The following is a 13,228-nucleotide window of genomic DNA, read 5'->3' as shown; positions in this document are numbered from 1 at the left end:
GCCCTTGCATTGCTGCAGGATCGAGTTGCAAGAGCAGTGATCTGCCTAAAGTCCTGCAGTCACTGTTTGACAGAGGTGCACCATAACATGTTTTCGGAGCTTCTTGTTCCTGTTGACCCGAAGGGATTAATCGAGAGATTTTGCGAAAGAGCAGTAGTGAGGGGGGCTACTCATGAACAATTGTAAGTCGTAAGTCATAAGTTAATTTTGTCACGGTTAATTTTGTCACGGTTGACCAAAAATTGAGTTTTGAATCGTAAGTCTTACGGAAAAAACGGAGACCATGATTAGATTCGTACCATCAAGTCGATCGAAAATCACTGTAGGTTTGTCAATTTTGGCCGAAGCACTTTTTGTTTTCAGCCCTTAAAGGAATTTTTGGGATTAAACAAAATATATAAACAAAATGCAAACCAACTGACTCGGAGAAGGGTATTCGCCAGATTAAATCCATAGTTTCCCCAAGTCATACCCAATCTTTTTGCCCTCGTCCAGTCGCCAGCCTCGCCGCCGCCGCCGCCGTCGACCTGTTGCAGCTGCCACCGGAGGGCTCTCCTCTGCTGCTGTCTCGTACTGGTGCCGTGGCCGCTGCAGTCCTCGCTGCTACCAGGTACGAGTTGGGTTGCTTCTCTGTCGCCTGGAGGTATTTGCTAGTTCACTGCAGCTCGTTCTAGTGGATCAAATCGATTGGTTCTGGGCTAACTGCTGGTGTTGGTCGAGAGAATAAATTGCTAGTTGCTGCTCCTCGGTAACTGATTGAAGATTGATTTCTAGTTACGTTGCCTGTTGGTCTGCTGAATAAATCAGCCGCAGATTGCAAATATGGAGATTGGTTGCAGTAGTGGTTTTGGTTAATTCTTTGCCATGCTTGGATGGATTAGTGCTGCTCTAGCCGACTGAGATTGGATTCCATGGTTGATTAATTAGAACAGTGCGGTTGAGTTCAGTTGTTTGGTCAGTTTCCGTAGCATATCAGATTCCTAGTTGTTTGTTCTATTAATCAAAAAGTCTATTAGTACAATACAAGTTCTGCAAGTCTGCACGTTCTCTGTTAACAATCGGAGGCAAGACAAGAGTCTGGTTTCGTTGATCTTGGTAAAAGTTCTACAATAGACAATTGTGGCTTAAGTTTTAAATGCCATGTCCAGCCATGTTTAGCTGTGAAGGAACTTTATAATAAATCTGAGGATTTGAGTTGATATTAAGACTTGGTTTACCCCACATGTCCAGGAGCTTCAGGTGTCGGGCATAAACCTACGGATTGATCGTTCGACTTTTTTTGCGTCTAAGGCAAGTGCATGACGAACCCTTTCTTTGTATGCTTGATTGTGTTGATGGTTGTGCTTCGAGTGCTTGGTTCTTCCGAATTGATATTTCTTTGGAATGGTACTTTCTTTTCCTTCCAAACTTCAAGAGTCGCAGGTTGGTAAATTCCGAGCCAACGCTGCCGCAGGTTGGTTAGTCCCCGCCAACATGTTGGTAAATTCCGAGCCAACACTGCGATTACATGTGATTAGTCTCCGTCACATGTGGTTAAATTCCGTATGCTTATTTCCTGACATTGTGTTCAGTATTTTTCAGTGAAGTGTGGTTTTCCAGTGAACATGTGATGGTGACTAGTATTCAATGTTTTTTTTTCTGGTTCCAATTTGTACTTGCTGGGTAATATGATTACTCACTCTTGCTCTCGTTGTTTTATTTGGTTTTCCAGGTACTCTGAATAATGGCATGCATGGGCGGGAGTTGTAGCACTATACATGGACATCACACATCACACGTTATAAATTAGTCTTAGGCTCATTCTTAATGTCTTAATAGATATAAAGTCAATGTTGACATTGTGGTTATGCATTGCATTTTCATTCTCATTTTCATTTTTTCATGTTTTGAACTTTCTTTATTACACTTGTTCTTGATATTGTGGTTTATCTCATAGCGATGCCTCCAAGGCGTCGTGGTCGCTGTGGGGGTCGTGGGAACAATGGGGGCCGCGGTAACAATTCAAATGAGCATAACACAGAGGTTGATGGGAGCAGCCATGGAGATGCAGAAGCATCCATGAGCCAATCTGCTAATGATAATGATGCCCCCGCTCCAAATATGACGCTCAGCAAGTGGTTGGCCATGCGCTTGGACACATTCGATGGGACAGGGACACCCATGGATGCTGCAAGTTGGTTGCACACAATGGAGAAGTATATGGGTGCAACAGTGATGACCCCACAAGAGAGGGTTATCTTTGTAGCTTTTCAGTTGAAGGGTTTGGCTGATGATTGGTGGGAAGGTGTTCGTGTAGCTTGGACTCCAGTCCATGGACCGCCTACATGGGAAGTTTTTGTTAAACAATTCACTGCTAAGTACTACCCAACTTCATTCAAGGAGAAGATGGATGTTGCCCTAAGAAATATCAAGCAAGGGGACAAGACCGTGGATGAGTATGAGACTGAATTTAGTAAGATTGTTCACTTTGTGGATCATATTAATCAGAATGAGCCTGAGAAAACTAGGAGATTTTTCGAAGGTCTCAATTCAGAATATTGACATGTCATGGGGGCGAATCGACCAAAAGATTATTTACTGTGGTTGAGCAGGCTAGGGGAACGGAGTTACAAATTCAGCTCATAAAAGCAGAGGAAGCTCGTACAAGTGGTATCAGTGCCACCAGTGGTGGGCACAAGAGGAGCCATCGAGATGGAAATGAGCTTAGCGAGGGACCTGCTGTCAAGAAGTCCAAGCAAGATGAACAATCTCAGCACACATCTAAACCTATGTCTCAATTTTCTTCACCGTCCCATGGCACGAGAACAAAATTCATGCGTCCCGCTCCAGGGCAAGGCATGAAAGGTGTGGGCAAAACCACCGTGCCTCGGAGTGTGATTTTTCTGGGACATGTAACCATTGCGGCAAGTATGGTCATATGACAGTTGTTTGCAAGGACAACCCGAACTCCATCATCAAGTGGCAATTGACAACCCCTTCTTCGGAAGATTCTTCAGCAAGTGGTTCCTCTCATCCTGCAAGTTTGGGTCGATTGGACGCAGCCCCCAAGTGTCGGGTGCGTCCAATGACAAGTTTTGGGTTGATTGTACGCACCCCCGAGTGTCGGGTGCGTCCAATGACAAGTTATGGGTCGATTGGACGCACCCTTGAGTGTCGGTTGCGTCCAATGACAAGTTTGGGTCGATTGGACGCAGGCCCCGAGCATCGGGTGTGTCCAATGACAAGTTTGGGTCGATTGGACGCAGCCCCTGAGTTTCGGATGCGTCCAATGACAAGTTTTGGGTCGATTGGACGCACCCCCGAGTCTCGAGTGCATCCAATGACAAGTTTGGTCAATTGGACGCAGCCCACGAGCATCGGGTGCGCCCAATGAGAAGTTTTGGGTCGATTGGACGCAGGCCCCGAGCATCGGGTGCGTCTAATGACAAGTTTGGGTCGATTGGACGCAGCCCCCGAGTGTCGGGTGCGTCCAGTGACAAGTTTGGGATCGATCTCTCGGTTCTGAGTGTGATGCGATCACAACAAACTAAGTAAAAAGAAAAACAATCTGAATAGAGGAGCATAAATAGTTTTATTACATACCGATGGTACAAGAAGGTGCTTAAAAATGAAGAAAAAAGAGGACAAATAGATGAGAAACTAAAAAAAATCAAGAAAAAATGCGTGGCGTTCCACGCCTTGCTTTTTGAGTCCCTGGCTCTGGATTAGAGTCTGAGGGGAGGTTTTTGATTCTCCTTTCCCGCAGTCGAGTTGGCTGAACAGCCATGTTGAGGCGTGGATGAGCTCGCAGATATGTGTTTGAACTGACTCATTCTTCGGCAGGCGTCTTCTGAGCTACACTGCATGGGCTGCGAAGCCGGCTTAGTGTGCTGGTTGTTTTAGTGCGCCTGCTAGAAGGAGCTCCTGTTGTTGTGGTTGGGGGAGCCCAGTGAGCCAGTGCCCCTTAGTTGATAGGGCTGCTGGCTAAGCGAGCGTTGGCCTCCTTTGATGAAGAGACCTGTGTTTCCTCTGTCTTCGAGTCTACACCGCTTATGGCCTCAATGGCTCTTTTCTTAAGGATGGAATTTTGGTCGTCGTCTATTAAGAAGTAGGCCTGGCCAGTCTGGTCCTGCGCGGCTAGTGATTCGGAAATTTTATGGAATTTATGGTCGCGGTGATCGGACCGCAGGAAGCTTCCAGAGATAGTTATCACGCCATTGGGTCCAGGCATTTTGAACTTAAGGTAAGCGTAATGTGGGACTGCCATAAAGCGTGCTAGCGCGACGCGACTCAAGAGGCACGCTTTACTGCCATATAGCGTAAAGCAGGACTGCCAACGTGGTACTGGGATGGCCAGTCGACCACTTCGAAGTCGAGTCTTTCGCGTCTGAAGTTGTCGGGTGTGCCGAACACCACGTCAAGGCTAACTTTGCCCAGTAGAGTGGCTGCTTTTCCTGGGATGATCCCATGGAAGGTTGTCTTTGTGGGAGCCATCTTTGTTGTCGAGCGGTTCATCTTTCGTAGGGTATCGGCGTAGATAATGTTTAGCCCACTACCGCCGTCGACGAACACTCTGTTCAACATGTAGCCCCCGATCTGTGCGTCGAGCACCAGTGCTGCGTTTCCCGGTTGCGGGATGCAGGGTGGGTGATCTTCTATGGAGAACGTGATCTCCACTTCCGACCAGTAGAGGTACTCCGTTGAGGAGGGAGGTGACCTCACGGCCATATGGACCTGTCGAGTTATGGACTTTTGGACCCGATTTGTGGGTTTCCCTTTTTGAATCATGCAGTTGTGACCGACCGGAGTCGGATATGAACTGGCAACCGTTGTCGGTGCTTCAGGTGGCGGTGCCAGTGCGACTGGGTGCACTGCTCCGGCGAAACTGGCTGGGCGCAGAGGCGGAGGAGGAGCACCGATGGCTAGAGCTCCTAGTATGGGAGGCGGCAAGGGTGCATTGACTCCTTCGTTAGGGTATGGAAGCATCCCAGGTAATTGTGAGAAGCCCGCACTGGTTGCCGACTGCTGTGTCCTTGCAAACTCAGCCTGTAGTTCCTTGAAACGCCGGCACTCGGCTAGTGGGTGACTTGGCTTGGTGTTGCGTTGCTCATCCCTATAGACGTGAAACGAGCAAGGGGAAGCTAGCTGCTGAGCAAGGGTTGGTTGATTTCCTTTTCTCTGCCATTATTGCTTGCGCTTGTCACCATCTCGAAAACCTCCACCGCGATTTCCGTTCTCCCGATAGCCAAAATCTGTCGGAGTGGCTGTTCCGATGAATTCAGGTGGGTGCGATTCTTCGAAGGCTTGGTTTTTGCGCTTCCTCTGTCGATTGTGACCACGATCACCCTCTTCCTCTGGAGGTCGGTGGCGTTCATTACGAACTGAGTCTTCACCGTCAGCCCATTGCTTGGCGATTTCCATTAGATAGCTGATGGTTGTGGGCCACACACGACCCAATTCTTCCTTGAGTTCGACTCGTCGGAGTCCTCGTTTGAAGGCGTCGATAGCGCTTTCATCGGAGACTTCCTCAGAAGCGTGTTTGGTGTTGGCCCAGCGCTGGATGTATGAACGGATGGATTCTCCCTCCTTTTGAATGCAAGCTCGGAGTTGCTCGAGGGAGACGGGTCGTTTGTATGTGGACCTGAAGTTGCGGGTGAAAGCTTGGACGAGCTCTTCCCATGAGTCAATGTCGTCTCGTGGTAAGCCAGTTAACCACGTGCATGCAGGGCCTTTGAGTTGCACCTGCAGGCACTGCATGGCGGTGGTACGAGAACCGCCTTGACAGCGAATCCCGGTGAGGTAGTCTTCTAGCCAAGTCTTGGGCTCTTGAGTGCCGTCATACTTGGCTAGATCGGTTGGCGGTTTGAAGTTTCTGGGCATCTTGGATTGACGGATGCGACGGCTGAAGCATGGCGCTCCGCATGTCTCAGCCTCGTGATCGGAGTCCGGCGAGCGGTCACGATACCTGTCTCGCCGATCGCAGTTTGGGACCCGAGGAGACCCCGGTGTTTCCCTCGGGTGCGAGTCGTGCTCCCTACGAACTTGTGGTGGTGGGTCGAGGTCATGCTGGATTTCTCCATCGTGGTGGGATGGAGTCCTGTCCTGTGGCTGCCTTCGGTTGTTGAAGTCTTGGCTGATACAAGAAGCCCCGGCTTTATTCAATCCTTCCAGAATCTGCTTGTGAAGCCGCGAGCGCGGGTCACTATTGGGTGGCTGGATTGTTTGTAGGTAGGTATTGGCTGCAAGCAAGGCAGCCTCCGGAGTTTCTGGTATCATATCGCTGTGGTCGTCAACCGACATGAAGCTTGAAGCCAGGTTTTGGGTCGTGTGATCAAGACGCAAGATGTTTTGTCTGGGGAGATCTCTGGGAGGTGTGGCTCCATCAGAGTCCCTGAGTGAACCCGGGCGAGTTCTTTTGTGTGCCTGGATATCTTCATCTAGTTTCTTTAGCCTCTCCGCTTCAAGCTTTTGCTCCTTGAAAAAATCCTCCTTCTCTTTGTTCAGGTCACGCTGAGCCCTGGCAAGTGAGTTAGCATATAATTGCAACTCAGCGATAGAGGGATCCTTCATGAGGACTCCCGACTCTAGGGCTGCCTGGACTCGAGCTTTCTTTGCTGCAGAATATCCAGCCGGTAGACCTGCGGATGCACTCGCGGCTAGAGGAGTCTGCTTTGGGGCGGCGGGATTTGTCATGAAGACTTGAGCGATGGCGCGCTCAGGCGCAAGATCGCTGCTACTATGGCAGCCTTCCCGTTATGAGGAGTTGCCGGCATCGCCTGGGACGGGTCTTTCTACAGACTGGGGTGGATTGCTGTCGGAGTCGGAGTAGGTTCCTAGGGAAACCTGCTCTGTTTCGTCGGGTGAACCCGGCGAGGTGAGATTGTCATGCAACTCGCTAGGGACGAGGCTATTCGCACGTGAGGATGGATCGTCTTTAAAATCAGAGTAGGTCCAAGAGGGGACTCGCTCTGCCTCTTGAGTAGTTCCGACGAGCCTGTCGGCGGGTCTCTCTCTGAAGGAGAGAGGAGAGGCAGTTCTTCCGGAGTCGAAGGAGTCAGACACGGTAATCGAAGGATATCGGATCGGACGTGGAACTCGCCGACTATGAGATCCAACCGGGCATCAAGCTTGTCCAGGACTTCGGGGTTGGACTGAAGGCAAGCGGCAGAAGACTCGGGGATCGTCGACTCCGCTTGAGTCGATGATGGCTCTGCTGGATCTGGAACCGCCGAGGTCGTGTTTTCAACACACGTTCTTCCCACAGACGGCGCCAATGATGAAGATGTAACTTCGACAATGTCCATATTGATGGACTTGTATCAAGAAAAGAGGACTGTGTGTTGGCAAACTTGTCGGATAACAAGGACACAGGGGACACGATTTACCCAGGTTCAGGGCCCTCGATGAGGTAATGCCCCTACGTCCTGCTTGTCGGATCTGTATTGGAGTTGATTACAATGGGGTGCCGCAGAATCTAGATGCACCGAGAGTCGGCGAGTGCGTCTAGGCGACTTGTATCTAAGTTGGGTCATCCTCTTGGCTCCCCCTCCTGGTCTTTTATATATGCAGGAACTCAGGTCTTAGGTAGAGTCCAAGTCGGTTACAATGAGGAGATATACTCTAATTAACCTTTCTTGTCTTGAGTCGCAAGATTTGGCATGTAGACTCCTGGAGTCGAAGTAGGCTTCCTTGTGGGGCCCCAGTTGGGTTGTACCGGGTATACTCGAGTCGAGTACGTGGTTAGTCATAACCATGTCAAGTATCCAGGAATATACATAATGTATCGGCCCGTGCCCCTTCCCTAGCCGCCCCAGCCTCCAGATTGCATCTCCGGCCGGCCGGCGAGGCGGGCGAAGCACGCTGTCTCCTCTACGCTTGGTGCTATATTAGCTCTTCAAAGATTAGTCTTTGGTCAACTGGTAGCGGCGTTATGGTGGTGATGGCGGCACTGCGCAGGTCAAGGATAAGGTTTTCCCAACTCATCATCCACCTCATCGACGGCGATCTTGCCAGTGGCGTTCAGGACTACGGGACGGTTGGTCGTTGCTCTTTCGGAGCGGTGGATCTCGTTTTGTGTTTGTGTTTTGCAGGAAGTCTACCTGTCTCCAGTTTTTTGGTTCCCTTTTCGATCGGCGATGTTCGGCCAGCTTCGACCTCATCGTGGAGTTTGTAAGGCGAGGTCTTCCTGAATCCGTCTGGCCAGATCTAGGATGATCATTCAATCCTCTTCGTCGTCGTCTTCCCCAGGACGATGGTATGTTTCTCAGATCACTGTCACCGGCATCTTCTGGTTCCAACGGGCGACTTCCCGGCTGCTACGTCGACAACGTTTTTTGGCTCCGACGTGGTTTGGAGGTCCAGATGCAGCATCGACCTTTGCTCACGGCGTGCCACCAACGAGTGCAGGAGGAAGACAACGACGTTTATCAACAAGAACTTGCTTGTAATTTTCTTTACTTTAAAGATTGTTCTGTAAAGGTTGGTTGATTTAATATATGGCATTGGCCTTCTCGGAAAAAAAGACGGTCGGATGAGTATGTTGCTGAGATGACGCTAAGTTGACCGAGGGAGAAGTGCGGATCGACGCTAAGTTGGAGAATGGTACCAAAGATGGAGATTTGTTCGAACTGAAGAAGCTGAACCGGAAGCTTGCCAAGTCGCTGGAACAGCAGAAGACAGTCAACTTGGTAGCTTTTGTCTGTCTGTTCGTGACGTACGTGCGCCGTCTTCGTGTGGAAGAAGTAGGAATTTGGAGCGATGTTTAAGTAGGCTGTGTTTTGTGCTGCTGTGCGCCTTCTGTTGTTGATGTATCCAACTTGAACCGTGTTCTCTATGAATGAAATGGCACTGAGTGAGTATATCTCTGATCAAAATTTGATCTTTATGATTTCACTTTTCTCTTGCTGTAACTCATGTTTTGTGAATTTTGGAATGGTACTTCACTTCATGCCACCCCTGCATATATAGTTCACACCTAAAAATTTGATGTAATATAAAGAAGCAAATGCTGCGGCAGCATAACGCCATGCACAAACAATAATTTATTGGTGTTCCTCCTTAACCATCTCCCGATAATTGGTGTGTTCCAGGGATGAAGATACTAGGTTTTACCATTCTAGAGCTTCTGCTAGATTGAGAGGAAATCAAACAAAAGTTATTCATGAGAATGAGAATTATTACTATTCACATCAAGGGAAGCGGCAAATTCTTACAGGCTTCTCGGCGGCGGGCCTTCTAGCCACCTCTTCCTCCTCACCTTCCTTTCACCTCTGGTCTCGTGCCCCTCTCGCCTAGGATTTTGATGTCGCGGGTGCTCGCTGCCCTTTCACCCCTTGTCGGAGCACGGTCTCCGGCACCGGGGATGACGAGCAACCACCTTTTTGGTTCGGTGGAGGACGAGGTGATCGCTCCGGCGATCGCCGGCGTGACGATAGACACGAGGTGTAGACACAAGAGTTTACCCAGGTTCGGGCCACCCGGAGGTGTAATACCCTACGTCCTATTTTGAGTTCTATTCACAAGTTTGAGTGCGTACAGATCACCCGGGGAGTTCCCGGGCTGGCTACTTAGGTGAACGCCGTGCTATGTTCTAATCGCTTGGGTTGGAACCGAGCTGAACTCTTTGACCGGTGGCATTGGTCCTCCTTTTATAGACAAGAAGATACCACAGGTGCCTATGCATGCAGGGTGAGACGTTTTCTAGATGCGTGTCGCGGCCGCATGAAAGGCTTCCCGGGTAGCCTTTCTGACGGGGCTTCGTCACTGGCGACCCACGCGTCACGTATCAGTGGGACCCCGCGGGCCAATGGTACGACAGTAGCCCCCGGGTGTGGGCCGGCAGCCTTGAAGCTCCCTGCAAGTGCTATCCTCGGTCGGTTGCCGGGCTACGCCCTATCCGAGCATGGGTCCCAAAGGGAAAAACCCCTGGCACCCGGCCTCGCGGGCCGCATTTATTGTTCCACTTCTGCGAGCGAAACAGTCGGGCGCACGATTCCGTGCCTTATCTCCCTTAATCACCCGAGAGTTAAGGCCACGTCGCGCACCCCCCTCTTAATCTCTGATTCTTTAGGGCTCTTTATTGCCGATCGTGGGGGTGTCCGTTGCAGTCCGCCAGCCCCGATAAATACCCAAGGCCGGCGGCGGGGCACTCCCCATTGTCTCTCGCTCCTGCCATCACCTCCTCCCAAGCTCCTCGCTTCCCAACTCCAACCGAACCACCTCTTCACCTCCGCCGATGTCTTCCAAGGGCCAGAACCATCCAAAGGGGAGCATCAGCAAAGAGGATAAGGCCGGCAGGAAGGAGCTGTCGGATAGGGCCCGGAAGGAGGAAATGCGGGCTAAATTCGCCTTCTTAGCCCCCGGGTACAACGGCGAGGGGGTCGACAAGCTGGACTTGGCACTGGCCACCAAGCACAATGAGCACGGGCCGACGCAGATCCTCCCCGTCGGTGCGGAGCGCGAAGGGCACTACTTCCGGATCTTCGGGAGGTTCATCCTTGCCGGGTTCGTGCCGCCGCACTCCTACTTCCTTTCAGCCATCATGGAGACCTACGGGCTCATCATGGCGCAGCTTCACCCCACTCGTTCTTCACCTCTGTGAAGCGTTCGTGGGGGTGATGCCGTCGGTGGCGCTATTCCGCCACTACTACTACCCGAGGGTGGAGAAGAAGGCTCCCCTGTCCTCGGGGGTAGTGTTCCGATTCCGTGATAGGATCAAGTCAGAATTCATCGAGCTGGGGAAGAAGAAGATCGAGCACGAATGGCGCCGCGACTGGTGCTGGGTGCGCACTGACGAGCTCTGAAGGGCTCTGACAACTGGACGCTTCGCGACCAGAAGGACGAGGAGCTAGCCCCAATCTGTGCGCAGATGAAAGCGCTCCGTGAGGCTGGGCTCACGGACACAGATGTGGGGCGCCACTTCATCGAGAGGCGCGTGGCCCTCCTGCAGCGGCGCTCGCATCCGGTGTGGATGTACACCGGGACCGGCGACCGAACCCGGCTGCAGCGCACGGACCTCCTCCCGGAGGAGATGCAGTTCTAGGTGAAGGGTATTACCGGCGAGGACAAACCTTACCGGCTGCCCCCGCTTGGAGTGCACCCGCTCCACACCGGGATCCCGAACCTGGGAGCCCGGGATCTCTCACTCTGCGACGAGTGGGGGATCGTGGAGGACCCCTCGGTGCAACCCTCCCACCACAGCCCAGGCCCTAGAAGGGCAAGGAGATGGCGGCCGACTCGGGGAAAGGGAGCCAAGGCCAGGCCTCCACCAAGACAGAGGGCTCGGACTCCGACAACTCCTCGCTGGGTGTCGGAGGAGACCTCAGCAACGATGACAGCGACAACGGCGTTCCCCCGGCATCCGGCGAAGTCATGCCCGAGGAACGAGGAAGACGACGTCCCCCTGGTGAGGCGGTATGCGACAAAGCGTGCAGGCAGGCGGGAGGCCGGCCCGCAGCTCCAGGAGCCTCATGGTGACGCGGGGGCCGGGGCCTCTGGCGACAGTGGCGCGGCTGCAGCAGCCGCCCCGACCACCCCGGCGACTCCAACAGTTCCCCCCGCGCGGACCGGCCCTCCGACGAGGAGCATCCTGGCGGACAGGGTGCTCAAGCTCAAGCCGGCGGGGTAAGTCCAATGTTGTCCAGAACGCCTTTGATTTCGCGAGATTATTTTGTGTTTGACAAATCTATTTTTGCGTTTTCCAGTTCGTCGAGGAAGAGGGGGCAGACCAGCCCGTTGCTGGTAGCCCCAACCAACAAGCCTCGCCCGGCATCGGGCGGCGAAGACCAAGACGCTACTGACGCAGCGGCTATGACGGCGGCAGCGGCCGCTGGGAACCCAAGGACCTCCGATTTGAGCTCGCAGGGCACCGGCCCGGCGACAGGTACGTGCAAGTTAGAACACTTCCTTTACCTATTCGCGCCAATCCCCACGCCTGACGCAGGTGCCGTTCGTGCAGCCGCCGGAGGGGTTCCGGCTGCGCCCGCGCCTACAGAGGTGCGGGTGATCGACCTCACTGGTGAGGTCGATAACGAAGCTCCGGCAGAGGTTGCCTCTATCGGAGCTCTTCAGCAATCGGTCACGACGCCTGCCGGGGCTGTGACTGCTACCATAGGCCACGCCACGCAGGGGCCGCTGTCTGAGGCGGGCGACACAGAGCAGCCTCCGCCAGCCGGAGCGGGTGGTGGTGCTCTGGAGAAGCCCACGAGCCCCCAGCTCGCCCCTTCGGACGAGCAAGGAGCAGCGGGGCTCGGCCAGGTCGGGGGCGCGCCATCAAATCCCGATGCGCCTCAGGGTCGCAGACAGTCGCGGCGAGGTCCTCCTCCTCCGCCGGAGCTGCCTTCAGCCTGGGAGCAGGGGAGCTCGCCGGGCGGACTTGGGGTCCGATCACCTTCGACCCCAGCGTGTTCCAGCAGGGGCACCAACTGATCGACAACATCCAGCAGCAGCAGTAGCGGATGTTCGTCGATTTCTTCAAGGACGTGCAGCAGCACCACACCCAAGTAGTGGCGGAACTGGGCACAGCGCGACGGCAGGCGAAGGAGCAGCGCACCGAGCTGCAGCGGCTCCGGGGGGAGTTCCAGCAGGCGCGGCAAGCCGGGGCAGCGCCTCCTGTGCATGGGGTGCTAGAGGCGCAGGTCCTCTAGCAAGAGCACCAGCGGGATCTCGAGCTGGTAAAGGCCACACACGCCAAGAGCGAGGAGGAGCACCAGGCGGCCCTGGACTCGTTCCAAGGGCGTCTCCAGGAGAAGACGGGCTTACTGTCCGACTACTCCCTCGAGATCCAGCGTCTCCGCCGCGAGGTCGGAGAGCTAGAGACGGCGACTGCAACAGCAGCCGAAGCCTCCGCGCGTCGAGAGAAGGAGCTGCAGGACCAGGCCCGCTCCCAGGAGCGCGAGCTTGCGGGACAGCTCAAGGCCGCCCAAGATGCCAACTCGTCCCTTCAGGGCGAACTAGACACGGTGCGGCAGGAACTCCGGCTGGTCGATGACGACAACACTAAGAAGGCGTCGGAGATCAGTAGGCTGAAGTCCGAGTGCCGCGAGCACAAGCTACAGGTCCAGGAAGCTTGCGGTGCGTGCACCGAGCAGCGGGCCCGCAGTACAGGGGAGGTGGCCAGGCTGAAGAAGCTGGCCGACTCGGTGGTGGAGGCGCTACAGGGGTTCGACATCCCTGTGGCTTCCTTCGACGGGACAGACATGGGGAGCTTCACTTCATTCTTTGCAGATTTCGTCGGCCGGCTGAGCGGCCT

The 13,228-nt window shown here is 53.6% G+C and overlaps 1 protein-coding gene across 2 annotated transcripts; it reads left to right on the top strand.

Annotated features, from left to right (window-relative positions):
- The first annotated feature begins 377 nt into the window (after nucleotides 1-377).
- Nucleotides 378-3,084, top strand: LOC104582192. Of its 2 annotated transcripts, none has more exons than XR_001405140.2 (2): nucleotides 378-610; nucleotides 1,231-1,296. XR_001405140.2 is itself a non-coding variant. In XM_010231550.3 (2 exons), exon 2 carries the CDS (start codon nucleotides 1,939-1,941, stop codon nucleotides 2,539-2,541), a length of 603 nt encoding a protein of 200 aa, XP_010229852.1. In that variant the 5' UTR covers nucleotides 398-610; nucleotides 1,712-1,938; the 3' UTR covers nucleotides 2,542-3,084. The 2 variants fall into 2 exon arrangements, 1 of the variants encoding a protein (XP_010229852.1); XM_010231550.3 differs by lacking the exon at nucleotides 1,231-1,296 and adding an exon at nucleotides 1,712-3,084 and having other exon boundaries at nucleotides 398-610.
- Nucleotides 3,085-13,228: the final 10,144 nt, after the last annotated feature.

The sequence above is a fragment of the Brachypodium distachyon genome, chromosome 1, assembly GCF_000005505.3.
Source record: "Brachypodium distachyon strain Bd21 chromosome 1, Brachypodium_distachyon_v3.0, whole genome shotgun sequence".
Classification (NCBI taxonomy): Eukaryota; Viridiplantae; Streptophyta; class Magnoliopsida; order Poales; family Poaceae; genus Brachypodium; species Brachypodium distachyon.
This window is presented reverse-complemented; position numbering and strand designations above follow the sequence as displayed.

Excerpts from the sequence above, each read along its gene's own strand:
- LOC104582192 (XM_010231550.3), top strand. The coding sequence starts at position 1,939 with ATGCCTCCAAGGCGTCGTGGTCGCTGTGGGGGTCGTGGGAACAATGGG.